Source organism: Hydra vulgaris, chromosome 01 (genome assembly GCF_038396675.1).
Source record: "Hydra vulgaris chromosome 01, alternate assembly HydraT2T_AEP".
Classification (NCBI taxonomy): Eukaryota; Metazoa; Cnidaria; class Hydrozoa; order Anthoathecata; family Hydridae; genus Hydra; species Hydra vulgaris.
The window spans coordinates 50,442,541-50,470,171 of NC_088920.1; the positions used below are offsets into that span (position 1 = coordinate 50,442,541).

General features: G+C 27.8%; 3 protein-coding genes across 3 annotated transcripts; all 3 read left to right on the forward strand.

Annotated features, from left to right (window-relative positions):
* Positions 1–52: 52 nt before the first annotated feature.
* Positions 53–19,733, forward strand: LOC136075413 (uncharacterized). Its single transcript, XM_065788499.1, has 9 exons — positions 53–261; positions 336–463; positions 11,483–11,587; positions 15,515–15,762; positions 15,842–16,011; positions 16,553–17,240; positions 17,365–17,839; positions 17,938–18,090; positions 19,361–19,733. Exons 4-5 carry the CDS (start codon positions 15,528–15,530, stop codon positions 15,928–15,930), a joined length of 324 nt encoding a protein of 107 aa, XP_065644571.1. The 5' UTR covers positions 53–261; positions 336–463; positions 11,483–11,587; positions 15,515–15,527; the 3' UTR covers positions 15,931–16,011; positions 16,553–17,240; positions 17,365–17,839; positions 17,938–18,090; positions 19,361–19,733.
* Positions 12,457–13,849, forward strand: LOC136074499 (piggyBac transposable element-derived protein 4-like). Its single transcript, XM_065786825.1, has 2 exons — positions 12,457–13,060; positions 13,338–13,849. The coding sequence occupies exons 1-2, from the start codon at positions 12,457–12,459 to the stop codon at positions 13,847–13,849; spliced, it is 1,116 nt and encodes a 371-aa protein (XP_065642897.1).
* Positions 19,734–26,542: 6,809 nt separating the features above from the next.
* Positions 26,543–27,262, forward strand: LOC136074500 (uncharacterized). The gene has a single exon (XM_065786826.1). The coding sequence runs from the start codon at positions 26,543–26,545 to the stop codon at positions 27,260–27,262; it is 720 nt and encodes a 239-aa protein (XP_065642898.1).
* The last annotated feature ends 369 nt before the right edge of the window (positions 27,263–27,631 follow it).

The window sequence follows — 27,631 nt, forward strand, 5'->3', positions numbered from 1 at the left end:
ATACTCGTTAATCTGTAGAGATTAAATTTTTTACATAAAAAGGGACAAGCTTATTACAGAAACGCTAACTACAAAAAATGCAACAGGTAGATATTATCGACGAGCAAAAACTAGAAGAAATGATTACAAACAATTTACAATAGATTGACAAAAATGATTACAAAATATTTACAAGATTTAGAAAACGGTCAGGTCTTGGAGTTTTCGCCATTCGATTTAAGTATAAAAGAGTTGTTTCAGCCTATGAATGTAAGCGATAAGGTATATATTTTTTAAAACATTATTTTTTAAAAAAAACTTTTTTATACTTATTTTAAAAAGTTTTTTATATTTAGGAAAAAAAAAAGTCAACATCATAGAAGATGATGATGATAAACACGTGCTCATCTTCCGTCCATTAGCAAACGACAAAGAAATGGGCGAGTACGAAAAGAAACGTGACGTTAATTTTACGATTGGAAAGGTATGTTATTTTTTATTTAAAATATTTTATAAAAAAAAATCTTTTTTTGTAAAGAATTTATATTATTTAGAAAAAGAGATCGAAAAATAAAAAAAAACGAACCACATTAGGAAAATTAAAATATAACATTAATAGAGCTTTCTTTATTAAATTATAAAACTATTTTTTATATTATTAGTCTCTTTTTATACATTATTTGTTTATAATTCTTCTTTTTGCTTCTTACAATTGATGTTTAATATCGACATACAATTCGTTTGTCGTTTTCCAACCTTTTATTTTTCTTACCCACTCTTCCTTGTTTGCGGTTTGTTTTATTATCTTTGTATAATTTATTTGTTCTCATGATAATATTCTTTTACAATTACTCGGTAAATACTCGCTTGCAGTTTGAGTTGATGAACTATGTTTTGAAGCAGTTTGCGTTTGAATTGGTTTTTTTGTTCTAGGAACTGTTGTTTTTGTTCGTCCCATATTTTCTTTTACATTATTTATTGATCTAGGAGTATACCTTATTTTAGGCATTTTTTTAAATGGCATTTTATTAAAGTTTATATTTATATTTTTTTATTTATTGCAAAAAAAATAATGCGTTTTTTTACATAAATAACAGGAGCTAATATCAAATTATTTTTTAAGCAAAAATAAAATGTTTTTTTATTATAAACAAAATGAAATATGAAGCTTTTTTGACGGAGACAAAATGAATTCTTATATCATTCATAATGGGAAGAGAGTTTTAATAAATATTGTACAACCACATAGTGCTATGAAAGGTAAAATTATATTTTGTTTTGTTTTTTACACTATAACAAATCTCTTTTTTTTTTTAAAAAAAAAAAAAGAATTTTTCAGACCAACGTTTAGAAATGTTTAATAACAAAAGAAAACGAGCTTATTAACATTATTCACCACATAAGTCAGTTTAAATTAATACTTAGTTTTTTATAAAATAAAAATTTTTTTTCAAATTTTTCTTCTTTTTTTTTTTTTTAGAGAGTCCTGATCCACAAAAATTTTTTATTTTATACATTGTATTTTTTTTTATAAATGAATTAAATATATTTTGTCTTTATTCTTTTTTTTAATATATGGTTATATATAGTTTTAATATGTTATTTACGATTTTTTTTATAAATACAGTATGAATATAAAACAATTTATAAAAAATGTGGGTATACAACTTGAAAACAATTGGCAACAATTGGCCATTTTTAAAAATTATCAAAGAAGAGATATTAAAGTTATCGATTTTAAATATGTTAGAGACTGTGATAAAATAAAAAATTTTAGTCTTGTATTTGTTGCAAAATCTCTCGAAAAAGAAAGCTTTAAAACGATTATTTTATATTTTATCACGTTGGCAAGATTACGAAAATAATAAAGAACTTTTAAATATTATACATAACACGAAATTATTAGTAGAAAATTATCTTGTATATCATTATTGCATGTAAAAATTTTTTTTAGCATAATGAATATTCACAAATAAAATTAAAAATAACAAAACGTTTTCAATGTCGATGGAGAACACTGGCAGAATATCTGGATTTTAAAAAATATGAAATGGAAACTATCGAACAAGATCATAAAAAAGTAAACGAGAAAATGTATAAGGTTTTAACTTTATTATTTCAAAAGAAGGATTCAGAAAGTGACGCAATAAAAGCTTTATACGACGCATTTTGGTGTTAGTCGTTAGCAATGATATATATTACATAGATATCTAACTCGAGCCGCGGTTGTGAGGCAAATTTGTTTGTTGAAAGCCATATTGAATACTGGCAAAAAACGCAAAAAAGATATAATATTTTAAAAAACATCTAATTTTACTTTACTTACTAAAAAAATGGTTATACCTTGCTCTGCTTATGGTTGTGTAAACCGACTTACTAATGGTGTTGCGATATCTTTTCATAAAATCCCTTTAAAAATAGGGAGCTGTGTCAAAAATGGGTTGTGGCAACAAAACGTGCTTTGTTCTTAGTAAATATAGTTATATATGTTATGTTCACACTCATAAAGAAGATTACAATTATTAAAATGCGAATAAATCTCGTTTAAAGGCTAATGTTGTACCATATATATTCGATTTCCCGGCGAAAATGCATTGTAAAAAGCCAATCAAAAGAAAACATGTTTCCAGGAATGTAACCGAGACATACAATCAAAAAAAGATATCTCTTTCGTTGCCATCTTCTTCTCAAAATCATATTTTAACTAGTGTTGAATTTACTATTGATAATCTAAATAATAAAGTTGACTCTCCATCTAAAGTTAAGCTTAAAAGAAAATTTAAGACTCTTAAGCAAAAACTAAGAAGAAAAGAAATAAAAATCAATACAATGGCTAAAATTATTAAAAAACTTGAAAATGATAAGCTTATATCTGCTGATACAGCTCAATTTCATGATAATAGTTTTTCTTCTCTTGTTTGTGATTTATTTAAATCTGAACTAGCGAATAAATGCAAAGATCCTAGAGGTCACAGATATTCAGAAGAAGTAAAGAAATTTGCTTTGACACTTCATTTTTACCTCGTGCCTTTACTTTTGTCAGATCATTGTTTGTTTTGCCTTGTATAAGTTCTTTATCAAATTGGTCTTCATCTATAGATTGTTTACCTGGGTTTTTTAAAGATGTTTTTTCTTACATACAACAAAAGGGATTAGAAGATAATACATATAAATATTGTGCATTAATCTTTGATTTTATGCATATTAAATCAGGTCTTATTTATAATCAAAGTAATGGTAACTATGAAGGCTTTTCAGATTATGGAAACAATATATCTGCTTTTGATCCAAATTGTATAGCTACTGAGGCTCTCGTCTTTATGCTTGTTGGACTTCAAGGTCATTGAAAATGTGAAATGATTTCAACAACAAACTTGGTTTGTCTTCTAAAGCAATTAATTTGTGTATTCAACATGGTATAGATGTTCACAGCGTAACTTGTGATGGTGCTTTTTCTAATTTTAGTGCAATGAAAAGTCTTGCTTGTTCATTTGATAAAGTTGAAAATATGAAAACTCATTTCAATATTGAATCTTATGATAAAGTTATTTATTTTATTCCTGATCCTTGCCATATGCTAAAACTTGCACAAAATGCATGATGTGTTCTTGGTTTATTTATTGATGTTCAAAAAAGATTTGTAGAGTGGGAGCACATCACAATTCTGCAAAATTTGCAAGAGGACATAAGATTAAAGTTTGCCAATAAGTTAGGCAATGGCCATATTAATTTTCAAAGACATAAAATAAATGTAAAAATAGCCGCCCAAACACTTAGTAAACCCGTAGCAGATGCTATTGAATATCTAATGCTATCTGGCCATCCCACTTTTCATGATGCTCAAGGAACATTAGATTTTATAAGAACAATTAATAAACTTTTTAATCTACTTAATTCAAGAAGTCCATTTGGCAACGGTTTAAATAAACCCTTATTTCTTGATGACAAAATCCATTGGTTTAATGTTATTGAAAAGTCAGTTAAATATCTCGCTAACCTAACTGATAAATATGAGACTCAAATTCTTATTCATAGAAGAAAAACCTTTGTTATTGGTTTCATTGTCTCTGCAGCAAGTATTCAAGATTTGTCTAACAATTTACTATCAAGATCAGATTCATTTAATTCCTTCAAATATGTGTTGACCTACAAAATATCTTAAGATCACCTGGAACTGCTGTTTGCTTGTATTAGAGGAAAAAATGGTTTTAATAATAATCCAAATAATATTCAATTAAAGGCGAGCTTCAAAAAAATCTTTTTAAGAAACTTTCTGATTGGTTCAGAGCATGCAAATTGCCTCACTTTTGAAAAAAATTCAGCTGGTTCAATATTTTCATGGAACTGGAGTAAAAGCAGATCTCCAATCATAGACACAGAATTAAAAGATGAAGATGAAAATATAATTAAAAACTTATCACATAGCCTAGAAGAGATTTCAACATCAATAAACAAAGAAGCAATACTTGGTCATGTAGCTGGTTTTATTATTAGAAATCTTAAAAAGAAATAAACTTGTTGCATATGTGCTGAAGCACTTAACAAACCAGGTAATTTAGTTTGTGATCATGACTACACAGTATTTCACAAATCGTTGCAGTTATCTTTTATAAACTTAAAAAATTTTGGTGGATTAAATATAGCATCTATTAGCGTCATTAAAATTATTGAAAATGTGACCAAATTTTCAGAGTTTTAATTATAGGCCTGAATTCAACAATATTAACCACTTCTTCACGAAAAGACTTGAAATTAATAATGGTTTATAAAATTAATCTTGACCTTGCATGTGAAAAGTTGTTTCCGGAACTAAATGAGCATGATTTAGATCACGAGATTTTAACTGAAGATATGCACTCCTCTCAACTTTTGAAAAAGACAACTAATAAATATCTCTCAATTCGTCTATTTCCTTATGGAAAACAGTATACTAACGATATTATCCATAAAAATAAAGTTAGTTACGTCAGCAGTTTAATAAAAAAAATTTATTTAAAGGCATATAAATATGTGTTAAATTTTAAAAGGAAGTAAAATTGTTTTGGAGATAATGCAAATAATTTCGTTTTCTAAGATATTCTATTTTTATGAAAAAAATTTATTAAATTTATTAAAATTTATGTTAAAATTATACATTTTATTATATAAATTTTTTTTTAAACATCTTCATAACCAGGTTTTGTGTATATGTATAAATATATATGTATGTATATATAAAATATATTATATATATATATATATATATATATATATATATATATATATATATATATATATATATATATATATATAAATATATATATATATATATAAATTATGTTAGTGTATTCTACAAAAAGAGTGCTCAATGTTCTTAAGGAGCAGAGCAATAATAAATTAGTTAAAACACTTATCTAATTTTTTCTTTCTTCTCACAGTGTTTCTCCATCAGTAGGTTCATCAGGAAGAATCTTCCTAATGAACCTACTGATGGAGAAACATTGTGTAGAAGAAAGAAAAAATTAGATAATTGTTTATACTAATTTTTATATTTATACATATATATATATATATACATATATATAAATATATATATATATATATTTATGTATTTATATATAGATATATATATATATATATATATATATATATATATATATATATATATATATATATATATATAGAATAAATCTATTGCGGCGGTAAATTCCGCCACCTCAAGCTGAGAATTTTGCTAGAGTGGCGGTAATTTTTCTAAGATAAGGCAAGCGACTTAAAACGAAGCAAAACCGGAAAAACACACACAACGAGCTGGTGAAAAAAATGGATCTACATAAGGAACAATGCTTTTAAACAGCAGCTGAAGCTCAAGATTTTATTACAAAATTTGCAAAAACTCATCGGCATCCTCTGCGCCAAAGAAATAATGTAACAGCTTTATCATATAATAAGAAAGTGAGTATATCACATTTTATGTAAGGTCACATTTTATGTAAAATAATATTGACGCACCTTTAAAAAAACATTTTTTTTATTTTTCTGTGACAAACTAAATTCTGTATGCATTAGTGTTTTAACAATAATATTTCTTTAAAATGATAAAAAAATATTATTATTTATCTCATATTATTAATAGATGATTGATTTTTGTTGTTAGAGTTCAGCTGTTAGTGTTAATGTTACAACAACAACAAGAACAATATATTTACCAGTAAATATTATACAAAGTTGTTAAATAACATAATACCGATTGGAAGGTTCGCTTTCATATAGCTTTTCTAAAACAAGTAGAGCAACCTTGTAAAGAATACAAATTTATAAAGGACAAAGACAAGAAAATAAGCAAGTGTAAAAAATAAATATGAATAAAATAAAGAATAATCAAAAACAAACCCAAAAAAAAAAAAAAAAATAGAATATAATATACATAAATATATATATATATATATATATATATATATATATATATATATATATATATATATATATATATATATATATATATATATATATATATACATATATATATATATATAAGGTAAGTGTGGGTATTAAGGCCCACCTAAAAAAATGAAAATTAAAAAATAAATGCTGATTTTTTTTTTATGTCAGTGATAAAACCAGATAACTCTAATATTTTAATGTCGAAAAAAAGTTTCACAATTTATTTTTTCCCTAAGTTTGGATTAGTGGGCCTTATTACCCGCCGGGCCTTAATACCCACACTTACCTTATATATATATCACTATAACATTGATTAGGTACGTAACATGAAATTTTTAAGTTAATCAAACACTAGATTGTTATATAGCATTAAAAAGGTTTTTAATTCAGTATTTTCAAGTTGAAAAAATTATTAAAATTGAACAATTCTACAAAAAGTTATGGCATTTTGAGTACCGAATTTTTGATATATGGATTTCTTGAACAAACTGCTATCAAATTTGAGGTTTTTTTTAACATAAAATGCATTGTACTTCTATTGCTTCTATAGAATGTACAAGGTAATGATTTTATTGATTTAGGACAGATGCATGCATTGTTTATAAACATCAACATGTTGACTGTGAAAAAACAAAGTATTCTAATCATAGCCCATTAGCAGAAAAATTTAGTCAAAGTTTTAAATTATATCTTTTTATTCGTCACACCTAATATAACAACAGTAGACTTCCATTAATTGGAATGGTCACTTATTGAAGTTCCCGATTATTTGAAACAGTTTCCATTTTCGAACTTTCTTTAATGGACTCATGCACTTATTTGAAGTTTGGGTTATACAAAGCAAATTCTTATTCCCTGTGGAGGCATGAACAACCGTGAGTTTTCTGTAATTATTTTCGTTACCGGTATATGCAATTAACATATTATCTATTAGTGAGATATTATTTTATATCAGGTATATCCCCATACTATAATAATCAGAGGTGTAACGGATATGGTTTTTTGTGTATCCAGCCGGATACGGATATGCCGGATATTTATTTTTATATCCAGCCGGATATGCCGGTTTTATGGCGATATTGAATATCATTATTTGCCTAATCAGAATAGAATTGAGTAAAAGGATTCATTTTTAGTGAGTTATTTTGTATACAATATCATTTAGAGTGACAATAGGCATACTCAATGACAGATTAAAGGGTGCAGCTTTCCCCGGCCCTCTAAAATTGGGACTCAGCAGGGGCACCCAACTTTTTTAATACATGTTATTACAGTTGCGGGTCTAATCTAGCCTTTCGTAAATTGTGTCCCTTTTATTGTTTCATTGAATTATTATTATCTAAACTTTTTAAGCTAAGTTTCTAATATTTTTAGCTGTCATATAAATACTTTAATATTTTGCATATATATATATATATATATATATATATATATATATATATATATAAATATATATATACATATATATATATATATATATATATATATATATATATACACATATATATATATACATATATATATATATATATACATATATATATATATATATATATATATATATATACATGCATATACATATAAAATACATATATATATATATATATATACATATATATACATGCATATACATATAAAATACATATATATATATATATATATACATATATATATACACATATATATATATACATGCATATACATATAAAAAACATATATATATATACATGCATATACATATAAAATACATATATGTATATATACATGCATATACATATAAAATACATATATATATATATATATACATGCATATACATATAAAATACATATATATATATATACATGCATATACATATAAAATACATTTATATATGTATATATATATATATATATATATATATATATATATATATATATATTTATATATATATATACATATATATATATATATATATATATAAAATATATAAAGGTATATATATTTTATATATACATTGCAAATAAGAAAAAAAAACTTGTTAAAAAAAATGCAAATGTAGCAAAGTATGTTTCTTTGAATAAAATACATACTTTGCTACATTTGCAAAAATAATAAAAATATTATACTGAATTTCTTAAATGCATAAATAAATTTCGAGGAGTTTATACTTCTACATAATTGGAATTTTGATATTAAATCGTTTCTTTGAATGAATATTTTGAAATCATTTTTCGAAACAACAAATTTTTATTACATTTTATTATCTTTAAATTGAGTTTCGCAAGAAGCTTTCATTCATTATTTTTAAGCTAACGTTCTATTTGTTCTGTAATAAAAGAATAGTGTATAGGATATAACGTTATTATCTATAGTATAGATAATAACGTTATATCGAAATTATCATTTATTATTATAGATTCTATACCAACAAATATTTTGGTATCAAATGTGTGTATTATAGTTAAATATTTAATATCAATTGTGAATACGTATAGTTTTATATATCAGGAAAATTTAATAATGAGGAGCTTTATCGGGTCATTATATAAAATAAATGACGCAAGTGATGCGTATGCAACCTGTAATATCTGTAAAAAACAATTAAACGTGGAACTAAGGAGGCTGGGCAAAAGTGTTTTAGTACGACACCTCTGCATAACCATATTAAAATAAATCATCCAAAAGAATATAGTTAAGAGAGAAATAAAAGTGAACAGAAAAGAGCAGCTCAGCTCACACCAGCAGTTTTCTCAACTGGTACAACAGAAAGTGAGGAAATCGCTTGTGAAACTTCTGAGCAGACTTCAATAAATGAGTATTTAAAGTCAAAAAAAGTATGGAACATAAATGATTCTTGATCCCAAGCTATTCATCGTAAAATTGGGTTAATGATGGCCTTAGACAACCAGCCGTTTACTTTAGTTGAAGATACAGGTTTCAATAATTTATTAAATCATCTAGAACCTAGATATTCCTTACCAAGTAGAATATATTTTTCCCAAACAATAACTCCTCAACTTTACATGAAATTAAAGAATAAAATTTCTATTAAGTTAAAAAAAGCAAACCACATAAGTTTTTTTTCAGATATATGGACATGCCCGATATCTCACGAATCGTTTATTTTATTGTCAGGACACTGTATTGATAAAGATTTTAACAGAATTGATGTGGTATTACATGCTTCTCATTTTTCTGAAAGCCATACAGGAGTAAACATATCTAAAAAAAGTTAGAAAGTATGTGGGATAGCTGGAAAATTCAAGTTGAAAGACGACACCTTCTAGTAAGAGATGGTGCTAGCAATATGGTTAAAGGGAGTAATCTAGCCGAAATTCCATAAATCCATTGTACCATTCATTTACTTTAATTAGCTGTTTCAGATTCAATCATGAGTGAAAATATTGTAATTGATGTCCTTTCAAAATGTCGTCGACTTGTAACTTATTTTAATCATTCGTCCCTAGCATGTAGCAATTTTAAGAAAATTCAGCAACAACAAATCTTGACAATCTTTGTCTTGTTCAAGATGTCCCAACAAGATGGAACAGCACTTATTTGATGCTTGAAAGATTAAACAAATTAAAAATTTCAGTTCAACTATACTTAGCAGAACGTTCTGACTTATTGACTTTTTCTACTTTTGAATGGACACTTATATCAAGCATTATTAAACTGTTAAAACCCTTTTTCCACTTAACTCAGGAAATGAGTTCAGAAATAACAACTTTGTCCTCTGTTATTCCAAATATATGCACATTAAATAAATATATGTCCAAATGTCAAGTTGATTTAAGTATTCAAAAAACTCAGAGTCAACTTAAAACATCTTTAAAAAATCGATTTTTTGCAGAAGCAAACGATGTAAAGTCTTTGCACATCACGAAAAATAGATGCTATGTTATGGCTACATCAATAGATCTAACATATAAGTTTTCTTTTTTTGATGATGATACCAAAAAACAGGCTAAGTATTGGTTAATAAATGATGTTTTATCCTATGAAAAAACAATAGTTTGTTCAGAAGAAGTAGATTTTCATGTAAATGAATCACCACAATTAAAGTTTTCAGTAAATACTAAAAAAGAAAACTCACTTGAATCGTGATTTAAAGAGATTATAAATGTAACATCTGAAAAAACGATACCTTCCAAAAAAGGAAAAGTAGAAAAAAAATCGAATGAGATATTGATTAGAAAAGAAATAAAAAAAATTTATTTTTGAACCACTGGTAGACAGAAAATGCTGTCCATTGAAGGCTTGGATGCAAGAAGAACAATTTCCTCTATTAAAAGAAATTGCTTTAAAACACCTATGCACTCCAGCATCATCCGTATTTTCAGAAAGAATGTTCTCAGAATATGGTAACATCTATGAGAAAAAAAGACCTAGATTATTACCTAAAACAGGAGAAATGCTTTTATTTATTCATCACAATGGTAGGAAAATAGATTAACTCTTTTATTTGAATTTACTTATTTGAAATTAGTTATTTGTTGAAATTTTGTTTGTTATTTTCTATGTATTTTTTCTTTCTTATGTAATATAAGACTTGTTGCTTCATAAAATTTGTTAATTGGAGTTACGAGCCATCCATAAAGTATGTAGACACGCATGGAGTGTGGGAATACCAAAATATCATACCTGGCCATATCCGGCCGGATAAATAATATATCCGGCCGGATACCGAGTACCGGATTATCCGGCATTTTGGCCGGATAATCCGGCCGGGTATCATATCCGTTACACCTCTAATAATAATTGCAATATATATTGCATATCCAAGGAAGTTGTTTTATGCAGCCCCTTACATTTTGAAATTGCAATACTGTAGCAGTAGGCCCACACTTTCCGAAAGTAATTTTACAAGAGTAATTTATGGCTCTTGAAAAAATAAAAGTTTAGATATGTTCTTGATATTTTTAAAAAGTGGGTTATAAACATCACCAAGAATATATATATATATTTTTATATCTGATTAATAAAATAATAAAATTTTACATTTTTTGGATTTATATTAGGTGATCATTAATTCAAGATCACTTAAATTTGTTTGATTTATAATATAATTAGAATATGCTTTTTCTTTGCTTTTCTTAGGTTTCCCCTAATAGCCAGCTCCCATTAGAAATTTAGTACCAGTCATTAAACTGGGAGTGTAAACATTCTGGAGCAATTAAATCTCGAGGAAAAGGAAAGCGTCAGGTAGTCGTAATAACAAAACAATATTTATAGTTAATATTTTTTTATATTTAGTTATTTCACAATGTTATATATATACCTAGCTTATTTGTGTATGAATCCTACCTACCAGTGATTTATTTAGTTTTTATTTATTCCAAACTTCAGCTATAAGCTTTAACACTAGAAGGCTAAGGTTTTTTATATACTTAGAAACCGCAAAGTGGATCAATTGATCCAACTTAATATTTATATGCATTTAGACTTATTTTCTTCTTTAAATGTATGAAACTAACAGTTAAAACTGTTAATTTTGATGTAAATTATATAAAATATATAAATTTCTTTCACCCTACATATGTATATATATATATATATATATATATATATATATATATATATATATATATATATATATATATATATATATATATATATATATAGGTTTTATGGTCAAATTACGGCACGTTTTAATCTAAGTAGAAGTTTAGCAGCATGATTTGCCTAAATCTGAATTACTAGCTGAATTACTGAATTATTCAAACAGATTATTTAAACGGAAAAAAAATGAAACAAAATGAAAATATTAGCGAATAAAATAAAATATTGTTCCCGCATATATGGTATGTATATACTGCCACCACAGTACACTAATAATACTGTTTTACACTATGAAACTTACTACTATATTGCCCTGGAGAAAAATATCGTAAAAGCTAATGATATTAAAATGAAACGCTTAAGTTCAGCAAACGCTGATGGTGCTTCATCATCAGATGATGCTTCATCATCATCATTCATTCAAAACCTCTGTTGTAGCACATCCTATTTCAAATGACCAATTAGTTACATATCAACGTCTACAACGTGTGTCGGCGCAATAGTGTTTGTTCATGTTACAAGAACACTCGGAAATTGACAATGGTGATGAATCAGATTCAACAAAAGAAAATGACGAGGCAGATGTTGCTGAAGATAATCTTTCTGATGGTGATGAAATTAATATTTTTATTTACAATTCAGAAAGTAGGGGCAGTCATGACGTAGAAGAAAACTCATGCGGTGGGAGTAATGATTTAACTGTTAAAACTCAAAGAGATGATGTAAAATGGACTATTGTGTCAAAAGTTGAGGTAACTGGAAGATTTCAAACTCAGAATGTGTTTACTGCCAAGAGCGGAACAACTTCTTATTGTCGTAATATTTTGACACCTATTGATGCATTTAGAATAATTATGGATGAAGGGTTTACACGCTTTATCAAAAAATGCACTATTTTATCTGCCAATTTATCAAATGAAGGATGTAATATTAGCGACATTGAACTTGATGCTTTCATAGGCTTAATACATCTTCGCAGATGCATGAACGCAAGAAATTTTCCAGTTAAATTCCTTTGGTCTGAAAAACATGGCAACAAAGCTTTTATAGAAACTATGCAGCGTTCTCGATTTAAAGACATCATGAAAAACATTAGATTTGATATACGTTCAGAACGTAGAGAGCTCCTCTAAAGTGATAAATTTGCTCTTACACACTAAAAAATAAAGGTAGAAATTTTTAGTTAAGGTAAGATATGTGATATACCCTTAGTAAGGTATAATTTTCTACCTTATAAGGTAGAAAATTATACCTTTAAGTTAGAAAATTGTTTTTAAGTTAGAAATAATTGTTTTTAATATAATTTTCTACCTTAAAAGGTAAAAAATTATACCTTACTAAGGGTATATCACATATTCTACCCTAAGGTTGATATTTCTACCTTTTTTTTTAGTGTGTATATCACGGGTGCTGGCAAGATTTGTAGAAAACAGTCTAAAATGCTATATACCTGTGGAGTCTTTAACAACTGATGAGCAGTTGTTCCCATCTAAAGCTCGATGTCGCTTTATACATTATATGCCTAACAAACCGTACAAGTTCGGAATCAAATTCTGGAATTTAGCTGATCTAAAAAATAAATATGGTCTCAATATCAAACCGTATGTAGGCAAAGATGAAAGCCGTGAAGAAAATTTGGGTACTCATGAGGTCATGTCACTAATGGAACCTTATTTTGGCCGCGGGTATAATGTTACTAAAAATAACTTTTTTGCAAGTGTCGATCTTGCAACAAAACTTATGCAAAAGAGAACGTCAATTGTTGGAACAGTTAAACATAGTAGAAAAGAAATTCCAGCATTTAATCCACTTCCACATTCGAATTTCTACATAAATAGACCATTAAACTTGGTTTTCTACCAGGCAAAGAAAAAAATCTGTAATTTTATTATCAACACTTCATAGAGGGGCAACTAAGCAATGTGATGGGAAGAAGAAAGCAGAAGGAATACTTTATTACAATGCGAATAAATGTGGAGTTAATATGTTAAATTTAATGTGTAGACAAATGTCAACAAAATCTGGGTGCCGATGCTGGCCGCTAGCTATTTTCTTCAATATTTTGGACTTAACCGGTGTAAACGCTTGGATCATTTTTAAAAAAGTTACACAACAAAAAATTTCGAGACAAAAGTTTCTTTACACTTTATCTGAACAGTTAAGAGAAGCAAATATTACTCACCGAAAATTACTTGCTGCCAACAGTAATACCACAATAGCTACCAATAGTAATACACAATAATCAACTCTGAGATGTCAGATAAAATCAAACTGCAAACGAAATCTGACATCAACAGTATGTGCAAATTGTAAGGAAGCTGTTTGTGGAAAGTTCTTGTCAAATATATGCAAACATTGCAAATAACCTTAATTATTTGACTAAAATTGTTATGTATATGCACGTTTTCTATAAGGTGGATCAATTGATCCAGCTTAGGTTTATTAGGTATAAATATTTATAGTCGCATCTCTGAATGAGTTTTTTATGTAGTTTTTCCGTTTTTCAGTAAATTATATCTAAGTAATAAAAGTCATAAAACATCATTTTATCAACATTAAAATTTTAGCTTCAGCAAAGTATCAAAGTCGTGATTAGATCAATTCATCCACCTTGGGGCTTCTAGTGTTAATTTCTTTTTTTTTAAACTCATACTTCTTTTTTAGACTCATACTTTTGCTAATGGATGTTCTGTGAATATAACCATTGTGTAAGAACTTTGATTTATAAATGTTTTTATTGAATTTCATGTTAGAATACATACTAACTACATGGGTCATTTATGGGAATAAAAAAACACCATACGTCATTTGGAGCAAATAAACACTATATGTAATTTAAAATAAATAAACACCATAAGTCATTTAGAATGAATAAACACCCAGTCTTCTCCGTTTGGCAAGCGCTCTCGCGCTCTTGCAGTTTTGCGCTCGCCCACACGCCTGCCAAAACTTTGATCAGTGCTTTTCCTAGCGCTCGCCAGTAATTTTCAAGCGTGTTTTTAAATTGCAACAAATCTTTTTTTCTATTTATTAAAAAGTTCTTTTTTTTTATATAAAGAAGTACAAAAAAACAGATATTTGTTTAAATCGCGCACGACAGACAAATAGTGACTTCCGGCCAGCGCTTTTTCGTGCGCTGGCAGTAAGTAAGTCATTTAGAATAAATAAACACCATAGGACATTTAGGATAAATTTTTATTTTGTTACTTTTTATTTATTTTATGCTATATTTTATTATAAACCATAAATTATATCCAAAGACATTGTTGACTGAGCTAAGGTACAGTGCCAACTAAGCTATCTGACCATGGAACATATATTATGTGTAGGAAGAGCTTTTATAACTTGGATGGTAATCTATTGATTGTCACAATAAATATATTACTCCTGCTCTGTAACATTTAAAACCGTCTAAACTACACATGTGTAGGGCCATAACTGTTACAATTTAGTACAAAAAGAAAACAAACACTTTGCTTATAAAAAGTACTTTTTGAAACTAAAAAAAAACTTTGTAACAAAAAGTTTCATTTTATGTTTTCATGAATCAGTTTATTTATATAATTACAGATTCAATCGTGTCATGGGTAACTTTGTTGTATCAACATGTCAACTAAACCACAGTCATGATGTTTCTCCCGAATTGATTAGGTTATATCCAGAACATCGTCGCCCTTCGGGGAAGCCGGCTGAAGATGTTGATAACATGTTATCCGTAAATGGAAATCCAAGTCTTGTTTCACAAGTATTACACAAGGAAGGTTTAGCTGTGCGTGTTAAAGATATGCACAATCGAAAGCAAGTCCTTGTAAAATCAGGTTAATGAATGAAGTTTAATTCTTATATGTTACTATTTTATTTGTAATGCATTCTATTAGGTATTTTTTGTATTATTAGGTTCAACGATGACTGCAAGACTACGCTCTATACTTGCATTACCAAATGTTCATTTCCGCTTTTTAGAAACAGAAGATCATCAATTTTAAGGTTTGTTTTTTTAAACAGATATGCAAAGAAAATTGTTCTACAAATATGGAGAAATGATTCAGATGGATGCCACTTATAAGGTTCAAAAATATTAATTTAAATATCTCTGTATCATTCACTGTATTTTACTTCTTATGGCATGCAACTTAGTATGTTAAAATTTAAAAACAGGATTGATAGGTTTGAAATAATCTTGGTTTAAACCAAGTTATAAATAAATTAACAAACTGGTTTGTTGAAAAAAAAAGATTTTTTGAAAAAAAAAGATTTGTTATATTCACAAACAAATCAAACAGATTTAATGATTTAATAATAGTAATTGTATAAATATTTTCCAAATTTTATAAAAATTTAAAAGAATGAGCTAAAAAAATTTTACTCTCTAACCCTTATAAATGCCTTCCAAAAGTCCTTAATAAGCAAGACATTTTGACTAGAGACAAGTTTAGCGTTGAGTTCAAATGAAGGTTGTGTGGAGATAAAGAACTGCTGATTGACAGATTGACAATTTTACTCAGTACAATGTAATTGTGTTTTACATATCTAATTCCTTACCATAATGCCAGGGATTGTATTTATGCTAGATTGTTTTTGTAAATGTTGAATAAATATGTTTTTTAGACAAATAATTATCGTTACCCTCTGTTCACTTTGTTGGTGGAAGATTGTGATGGCGTTGGACAACCAATTGCATTTGCCATAATGACAAGTGAAGAACAAATCTACATTGAACAGTTTCTGGAATATTTAGCGGAATGCAATGATTTATCAAATACACAATGTGTTGTTGTAGACAAAGATTTAGCAGAAATTAATGCCATTAGTAAATGTTGGAATAACGTTAAAATTTTGATATGTTATTTCCATGTCCTACGTGCAATAGACAGGCATTTAAATCTATTACGCCTAGATCAGACACAGAATGAGTTTTTTTGTCTTATAAGTCTTTATAATTTTGCTTCAAAATGAATAATAAGAGTTTAAAGCTTTTTTATAGATTTTTATAAAAATTTTCAAGATTTTTTGTTGATGAATTAGCATTTCAATGATTGATCTGATAACTGATTTTAATAAATATTATTGTTTGTATATTAATTTGTTTTATCATTTACCTTTTTTAGTATACACAAAAGATGCTAAACGCCAATACTGAATTGGAGTTTAATTCAGCTATTGAAAATTTAAAAGTTATACCATGTTTTTAACAATACATTGTGAAAAATTGGATACCATATAAAGGTTCTATAACAGCTTTTGGTCGCAAAAATGTACGTTACCTTAGCAATTGCACAAATAATCGAATAGAGAGGTTTAGTTTTTTAAAAACTTGTGTTTTCTAGAATTATTTTTTTGTTTCTTTCTTGTGTGAAAAAGTTTATTATACTTGTCTATATACTTAAAATAATGTTTGTTATATTATGTTAATATACTAGTTTCGTCAAGTTGTATCCTGGCACTACTGGTAACTTGTTATCTAGTACAACTTAATTCAGAAGGGGTATTTCATAGTAAAAAATTGCTTTAAGTCTTCCGTAATGGCATTTAAATGGCATTTTGGAGAACCATCTAAACCACACTAGTGTGGAAACACGGTTCTAAAACTTTTTTTGAAAAAGGTCATCATAACAATACATATTGTTGATATTATTTTAGCTTCCATGGTACTTCTTAAGAAATTAATTTCTTCTTTAAAAATTGATATGGATGTATTAGTGAACAATTTACTGGGTCATCTCTTCGATCTATGGAATCTGCTCATCGGGATTTTGAAAATACATTAAAAATGTTACACTCAGCAATTCTTCTCCTTTATAAGAAAAGTATTTTATGATATGTACTCGTTATTCTTCTAATTTATTACAGAATGAGGTAGAGATGGCTTGTTGTAATGGGTATACTGTTAGCGAAGTAATTAAGTTGTCATTATTGATATAAGTAATGCTTGTATTATAATAATCTTTCCTATAGCTTGTTTTTTATTTAATTACATTTCTTTTATATACTAGAATCATAGCACATCAGGGTTTGTGGTAACCAGCTATTCTATGCATATTATATAGATTGATTTTTATTGTTCATGCAATTTTAAAAAAGAAATGGGGCCACCTTGTCGTCATTTTTGAAATAGACTTATTCAGACCAGAAACAATTGCTTCCAGGTAGGTTTTGTCTCTTTTGGCCATCATAGTAATTTCAATATGTGTTTATATTATCATTTTAAATATTATCAACAATGATAAATACTATCAACAATGGATATGTATTAATAATGCAGGTGGCTCTTGTCTACTAATACTCCAAACTTGGCCAATGTTTCACAAAGCACTACCATCTCTATTCCGCGTGTTACTCCAAATTTGTTACGTTCCTCGAGGTTCAATTTTATAACGTTGTTAATGAAAAAAATTGCATCTTACGTAGCTGATCAGCCGCAGAAAACATTTCCATTATATTACGAAAGTATTGAACGTCTGCAAAAATTTATATTTAATAATACTCCAGAAGAAGCTTTTAAAGCTTTAGAGAACATTGAGTCAATTTATTTTTGAAATAAACAACAATGCAGTTGTTTCAGGTTCCTCAAAATATGTTAATGTCTTAGATAAACAACTAACTGTTAATTGCAGTCTTGACACTGCCATTGTTGCATCAACTGATGTTTCATTAACTGATGTTGCATCAACTGATTTTGCAATAACTGATGTTACAATAACTGATGCTGCATCAAATGTTAAAACAACTGAGGCTTCAACAAATGGTGTTGCATTAACTCAATCTAATAAGTGGTGTCTATTTCCAAACCTTTTACTGAAGAATTATATTATTGCACAATACCAAAAGTACGTGGCAGACCAGCTGCAACCAGACAGCATGCATTCAAAATATTTGGTACTAAAACAATTAGGCCTTCATCCTTATCGCCTAAGACCTCAGAATCTCTGCAAAATATTACAATGGAAAGTAGTGTAATCCAAGTTCAAGAAAATGACAGTTGCAAGGAATGTGGTTTTGATGATCTTCCCAAAAAAAGAACTAAAACAATTCCTTGGATTCAATGCGATCATTGTAATAGTTGGTATCATTCTTACAGCTCTGGTTTCAAAAAGAAACTAAAGTCAAGTGAACAGTTTAAGTGAAAACAATGTGCTTAGTACATTGAATACTTTTCAGCATATTTTTTTTACATAAACTAAAATGAGATGTGTAAAAATGAGATTTTGTGTTTATATAATTATATATTATAATTTATATTTACATATTTAGCATAAATCTAAAGAGAGAGACTTATTTATATATATATTTATATACTATTTGTAAAATATTCTGTATAAAGTATAGTATTAATATACAGTATCGGACAAAACGAGTGCAACCAAATAATGCTAATTTAGTTTCTTTTTATAAAAGTGCTGCATTTTTTCAATTTAGAGCAATAACTATGTAACTGTTTAAAGACAAAGTTCTTCAAGTTTTATTCATCGCAAAGTTCATTATTTGTACACGAAAATTAATAAATTAATCAAAAGTATTAAAAAAAGTTGATTTCCTTCTGGACAAAATAAGTGCAACTCGACAAAATGTTGACCAAGCTGTATTTCGCTATCAATATTTCGTGGCGAATCCTTTGTTGTCGATCACAGCCTTGCAATTATTAAACAAAAACAACAATGAAAAAGCAAACTTATCAAATCAAAGATACTTTCGACGCGATCGATGTACTCAGTTTCAAGCGTGTTTATTACTAAATAGATAATTAATATTGTCGATTTGTATTTTTTTAAATAGAATATATTTTTAATATTACTATTTTTTCAATATTAGTAAATTTGATTAACAATATAATATTAATAATATTAATCGAACACATCTTGTATTTTCTTTTTTTAAATTTATTTTTTAAAAAAACAGATAACTAATATGTCTGGAAATTGTATTTGTTCTAAAAAGTTCGAGCTTACACCCGAGGAAGCGTTATTTGTTATTAAACACGCGAAAATATATCAAAGGACATTTGTAGAAAAAGCAGTCATTTATAATCATTTTAGCGAGTTGGGAAAACTAGTAGATCCCTCTATAACATTTGAAGACATAAAATTAGAATATTCAAACTTTCGTCAATATCTAAAAAAGAATAATTTTGTAGATTAATAATTTTTTTGGGAATTTTTATTAATGATTACACTTCTTTTATTTTTTGAGACTTTTTTTACAACCGGTGACGATATTTTTTGACGGTGCCGAGAGGCGAACAATCGCTCGGGAAACAAAAACGTAACATTCATATATCATCAACCATCGTCATCTGAATAAATTGGTAATGTGTATAAAGTAAACTTTTCAAAATGACTGTAATTGGAAAATTGTTACAAGAATTTAATTTTAGTTTATTATGCCTATTTCTTTATTTTAAGGCAACTTTTGTTATTATTATGCTTTTTTTTTTTTCTGTTACAACTTGTAAGGCTTTACAACTTTGCTACATGAGTTTATATAAAAAATTATTTGCAATTTTTGTTTTCGTATTATGATTCTCTGCCTACTCAAACTGGTAAGACAATATTTATCAACTTTGCAATAAGATTTAAATAAAAACATATATTATTTCTTTGTGGTTTTTTTCAACTGGTAAAGTTTGTATATTTAAAGATAGCACACTGATTTAAAACTATATTATTTTTATTTTTACCAGTGTTGTCACTTATCTTTCAAATCATCTATGTTTATAATCATTTTGTTAATTCTACTTTTAATTTCATTTGCAATATCTAATTGAAATATTACTTATTTTATTGCTTTAATATTGTCATTATAAACCAACTTACGAAGATTACGTAAAGTATAGGTCTCTCTACCCTGGACCGCTAACCAACGCATCATTTTTGCGTTGCTTGTGGATAATGGGGAGCACAATCTATCTTTTACATGGTCTAGTCCTACATACCTGGGTGGTGGGACCCATCACCAAAGACAAGATGGCAGAAGAGGCGGAAGCGACCAAAGAGGTCCGGGTGGAAAAGCAAATGTTCATGTTCAATGCCAGGTCCACCCGATTTTTTTGTTGTTGTTGTTGTTGATAAATAAAGTTAATAAAATTTGTAATTATTGCAATGCTAATTTATAAATGAACTTTAACAATTAAAGTTTTTAAACTTTAACTTTAGTGTTTAGCAACATTAATTTCTGGGATGAAGTTATGTTGTTTCTTCATACTATCCTTTTATAAAGTTTTTCTAGTTTTTCTTTTATCTATGCACCTGTCAAATTATTTAGCAAAATACTTTAATATTTTCTTGACGTGCAAATTTATGTTTGATTTAGATAAACAGTATTTTTTATAATATAGCAGGTTATAAAAAACTATTCATAACAAAGTTTATAAATAAAAACTTTTATTTTGCTTTCCACTATTTTTGCATATCCACTAATTTACAGTTAATTTTATTTTTAATAGTTACTGATACATTAGCGTATTAATAATAATCAATACGTTAACTTAATGTATTAATAACTATTATAGTTTATATAGAAACAATAACTAAATATAGTAACAAAAACATAAAATATATAGCAACAAAATATAATTGATACAAACATTAATTGTAGAAACGGACATGTACTTTTTGTTTTCATTAACAGCAGGGAGTTACATAAGGAAACTGTAGAAAAAATCACTAGTAGTGAATGTAGCAAAACAATGGAGACATAATTTTAAAAGGCACTATAAATGTTTTGTTGATTTTTGCAATAAACTATTTCCAAGCTACCACAATCTCAACAATGACACAAGCATCACTCTCTAGTCCTAGTATTTTACCTTCAATTGAACACAAAAGTCTTTTATGAAACACTATGAGCTTTTACCAACAGCCAATTGTAGTAATCATGTTCAAATAGTGACACTTGTGGACAAGAAATATCAACTAGAGAAAATCTATTGAAGAGTCGGTTATGTAATATGGCTAATCAATTAGCTGCCTCTTCCAAGAAATACAAAAAAAATATAGCTATAGTTAAATTTAAATTAAATAATATGCCATATAAATTAAAAGTTTTAAAACAAAGTGTTAAACGAATAGAAGAGATTATAAGAAGTTTAAGAACGGAATTGAAAGAACTAAAAAAAAATTGCAAATATATTATTTTACTCGACAAATTCGCAGTCATACAGCTAAAATAAAAAAATTTAAATTTAATGAAAAAAAATCAAATAAAGGTCACGTATAACACAGATAACAGGGCAAAAAAAAAAGTAATTGCAAGTTTGGAAAAAAATTTGCTTCGAAAATAGGAGAACACAACCACACTTTTGAACATAAATGAAGAAAGAAAGACATATTCGTTATAGATGAGAACGATTATTTATAACATGTTAATATGTAATGTCTTAACAGGTAATATTCCTAATGATTCAGAAAATTGGACAATGTATGGGTTTTGCTTTCTCTGATATTCCAAACCGCAATAGCGTTGAAAAAATGGCTCGGGAGCTTGGCAGCTAAATGGGCAATCATCAATAGTCAACTTACTCTTGGGTTTGATGCCACAACACAAGAAGGTATCCATATTACAGTATTTACTTGACGTCAAAAGATCAATTCCTAGTTGTTGCTCTGGACCAACTACCCGGTGGGACAGCAGATGAATATGAAAACCATATATGTAATACCATCGATCATGTGGCTTTTATTCATTCTCATTTTCACTTGTGCAGCTGGAACGAATCTTGTAATTCAATTGTTAAAAATATTCCTAACAATGTCTGACCGAGATGCTGTTAATCATCTTACCATAAGCAAAGCATGTGCAACCTGGGGGAAAAGTCTAAATGAGCTGAACTACCATTTGCACTCTCTTAATACAATTGCAACATCATGCCGTACAGCACTGAAGTCTCTAGAGAATGAGAAATGCAATTTGTTTAGAAATGACTGCATGGCAAACTTGATTATATTAGTTATAAACAAAATGAGATTTAAAGATGTAAAAATGCGATTCACAAGGTTTTGTAAATTTTTTAGATAATAATGATTTACCACGAGGTATCATTCCTAGGTATCGTGGAAACAGACTTCACATTCTTTTGCATACTTGCTTTATTTTAATAAAGCATCACAGTAAATTTAAACAATATCTTACAATTGGAACAGTAAAGTTTACAAGGAACTCTTCGAACAGTATTTTGTAGTGCAACCGCAAATAAACAAATGTATGTACTTGCGGTATTTGGAAAACTTCTTACTGGACCCTGGATGAAAAAGTTTTAAGTTACATCAGAGCAAGCAACTTTTGATCATATTGCTGGTATCCAGGTTGTGAAAGATGTTATACAAACAATTCAAACACGCAAATCCAATCCAGCTGGTTTGTTTTGCAGAAAGACAGATTTTTTTGAACAACCGCTAGAGCCGAACAATTTAGAATCAGTAACAAGTTTATGCTCCGCTGATAAAGAGCTTCTTAAAGTGACTTCAGCTTGTCATATTGCAGTGGAAGATGTTTTATATAGACAATAGTAGATATTTTTCACTTACCGTGACAGAGAAATTTAAAGAGGAAACAGCTAATGCAAGGCTTCACAATATAGATAGTGAGGAATTGACTGGTATGTTTAGTGATGCAAAAGTACGGGCTACTAATGCAACAACTTGCTACTATTGCAGCTCTTGCAAACGAAGGTCAAAAAAGAATAGGACTGCCAACTATCTAGACACTCTAGATTTAAGTTGAAGAGAAAAGCTTGCTAAATGGTCAATTAATGTAGCACGTAAAAACAGATTTACAAATCGACTGCATCAGTGCAAAGTAAGAGATAAGATTTGCAAAAGACAAATATAATGCGCTAAAAATTGGATGAAAAAGAATAAAGAAAGTTAGAGCGCGACCTATCTAAATTGAATTTTGACAAAATTATTAATTCATATAAGCACTTGTCCAATGACCAACTATTTGATTTAGAAGATGTCATGTCAGATAGAATTGTTGCGAAGAAACTAGAGCATGAATGGTACGATCCAAAGGCATGTAAATGTGTTTTATATAGCGGCAGAGTAAAAAAAGTTAATAAAAGAAAAAATGACTTTATTTACACCATTTCTTACTGGAAAGATGATGAATCTGATAATGAAGCTGCTGACTATTGCATGAAAAAGATCCAGCTTGCGGCTGATGTTGTTTCCGGTGAGAAACAATTTAATTAATTCAATAACACAGCAAGTGTTGTGACTTGCAAAAAATGTATTGCAAGTGTTATGACTTGCATAAATTATATGGCAAGTGTTGTGACTTGCATAATACAGCAAGTGTTGTGACTTGCTCAAATAATACAGGAAGTGTTGTGACTTGCATAAACTATATAACAAGTGTTGTGACTTGCCTAAATAATACAGCAAGTATTGTGACTCGCATAAATTATACAGCAAGTGTTGTGACTTGTTAAATTTTTTGATAGACCCATCTGGCTTAGCTTCACGTGTCTATCGTTAAAAATAATAAACACAGTTTTATTTCTGGAATTAATCATTTTAATCATTAACTAAAAGCCAAGACAAAAATACATTATATTACCTTTAAAATAGTTTCACATTTTTTAACATTTTATTTGTTTTTCATTTTGAAACAGGAAACTTGTTTGTTAACCAAATAAAATGTCTAGCTCGTTAACTATACTATATGGTCCTTAATTCTGTTAATGTAATAATCACATGAAAGATGTCATTATAGATTTTTGCTAAACTTGATTAGTAAGATGACATGTTTATTACAGCCAATTGACTTATAGTTGTATAACTTTTTTTTCACAATAGTTGTATAACTTTTTTAGTCATATATATCCAATTAAACATCAATTTTTGGTTAGAAGTGGAAGAGGCATTATATTGACCCTTCCTTATGACATATTTGGATACGCCCTCCCTTATACTACACTCTCTTATGACTATGGATGCATATTATACACTGCACTGACTACATTATACGCTGTGCTAACTACAATGTACGCTGTGCGTACTACATTATATGATGTGCTAACTACATTATACGCTGTGTTGACTACATTATATGATGTGTTAATGCATTATATAATGTGCTACTAGATTATATGATGCGTTCATTACATTATATGATGTAGTACTGCATTATATGAAGTGCTTCTACATTGTGGGTTATGCTCACTCTATTATATGATGCGCTCATTGCTTTATATGATGTGCTCACTTCATTATGTGGTCATTCTTTATACGGAGGAGATTTAAAGGAGGGTGAAATCTAGAAAAGAGGGGTTTTTATAAAATGTATTTAAATTTTAAAAATGACATACTTTGTCGCAGATAATGAGATTGATGTTTTAACAAATATTGGTTTACAAAATCTCATTAACGGATTTAAAACAGAAAGATTTGATATTTTGTCAGTTTTAGCTGCATCTGATGAGGAGCTATCTAGACTTGGAGTTATCGCACTTGGTGATAAAATCAGATTCTTGTAGAAACAAGCATCAACAACAAGCAAGAAAATGTAACTTGTCTTCGACAGAAGATGTAAATCAAAATGAAAATTTAACTTTTTCACCAGCATTAAATCTTGGAAAATTTCAAGCAAGGGTATCTGAAAGAGATCGTTTGTTCAGAGGAAGAAGAATGAGAGGGAGTGAAGGTATTTTTCAAGAATATTAAGTTAAAACTATGTAGAATTTGTAACTAGTTACATATAGTTACTTTAGTTAACTATAAATTAACAAAAAAAAAATTTAGTTTAATAAAAGTTATTATTTAACAAATTCATTGCATTTTTAAATTGGCTAACACTGACAGCGTCTATTGCAATAGACACTATTTACAATATTGTTAATAATAACATTAATGTATTGTTAACATTTTGAATAATCAAAAACAAGTAACATGTTACTTGTTTTTGATTATTTAAATTGTTAACTGTGACTTGTTTTTGATTAATCAAATAGTCCATTTTTCGAGTTCTTCTGGTAAATTTTCTTGTAATATTTAAAAATTTTGCAATTAATATTTTTTCATGTTAAATTTTGAAAATCTACAATAAGAATAACCTCTTAAAAAAAAAAAAATTTAACTATAAAGTTTTATTAGAATTTAAAAATTGTCTATAAAAGCTACAAACATTGTGTTTTAACAAATTATTATAGATTCTTAGTTTTTTAATTAACATATAATTGTCAAATATTTATTTTAATATTTATGTAAATGATTTTGAGATTACATTTTATGTTTTTGATTTAAAACTATACACAGTTAGTAGAAGAAACCTGAACAAATATTTCTAATATATTAAGATGCTCGTCTCAAACCAGAAGAAGAGAGGAGAAGAACTTGGACTGTTAATTTTATGTGTATGGCAAATATGTATGCTACAAAAATTCCTACTACTGACCAAAAAATAGTTTTAAAAAAAGCAGACCTTGCGAATAAAAAAATTAAGCTTGTATTAAATGACAATGAAGAAGCTGTTTACAGTAAAATTATTGAAAATTTTCCACAAGTTAAAGAATCTGGTGGAATTGAGTTAATGGCTTATTTAGCGAATTCTTGAGATTTAGTATTATTAAACTGTAGTCTTGCTGCAAAAGAAATTAAGTTAAGTATGGGCGGAGGCCAAGGAAAAGTGTATATTAGATCAATACAAAAGTCTTTGTCGACTATAACAATAAATGAAGAGCTTATAGTTACTTTAAATAACAAGTGTTTGAATTGTAGGAAAGATTTCTTCTTAAATGAGTTAAGAAGTCACATACAGATTTGCTTTAATGTTAGCAGTGACGAAAATGATGATGTTTTTGAACTTCCTCTGTTTTTTCCATTCAAAGGCAATGACAATTGTAATAATTTAAATAATAATTTTACGCAACAAAATTGTTATTCTATGCAACCTTTACCCCAGTATGAGCTGCCAGAATATGAATCACCGAATGTGAATTTGTTTTTACCTATTTTGGAATTTAAACAAGACATAAATGAGAGTGATCTATCTGTTTCTTCAATAAACAGTGATAAAAATGTAGTTTTTAAAGAAGATTTAGATACAAAGATAGAGAACATTATCCAATACTGTCATGAGAAAAATATTTCAGAAAATCCTGTTGAAATATTGCGATATATGCAAAAAAAGTTGATCACTGGAAGGCCTCTTAAAATCACAGACCTTGCTGTTTGTCCAGATGGAGAGACATCTTTTATTCTTGTTGATCGTTCAAATATATTGACGACTGCGTTCAAAGAGTTGCTGGATATTAAAAATAAATTGATTACTCTGGAAGTACAATTTTATAATGAGATAACTCTTATAACATTAATTATATCATAAAAAATGATTTCATTTGTATAAAAAAAATAGTTTTTGATGATTTGCTTTTGATATAATAACTAGAAGAACAATTTTTTAAACGTTCATAAAATAAGGATGCTAAAGATTTTGGAGATCCCAGGAAAGAGTTCTTTAAAATTATTGTACGAAAGATTAAGGAAAAATATTTTAACAATGGAATGCTCGATTCATTCCCTGAAGATTATTATGCAGTTGGTTTAGTATTTGGTACGACTTTAATTATTCTAGCATTGTTTATTTGTTTATGTAAAAATTTATGTATAAACTATGCATGCGTAACATGCATTTAAAATTTTTTATAAAACTAAAAAAAATATATTCATAAATATTTTTTTCTACAACTTTAGA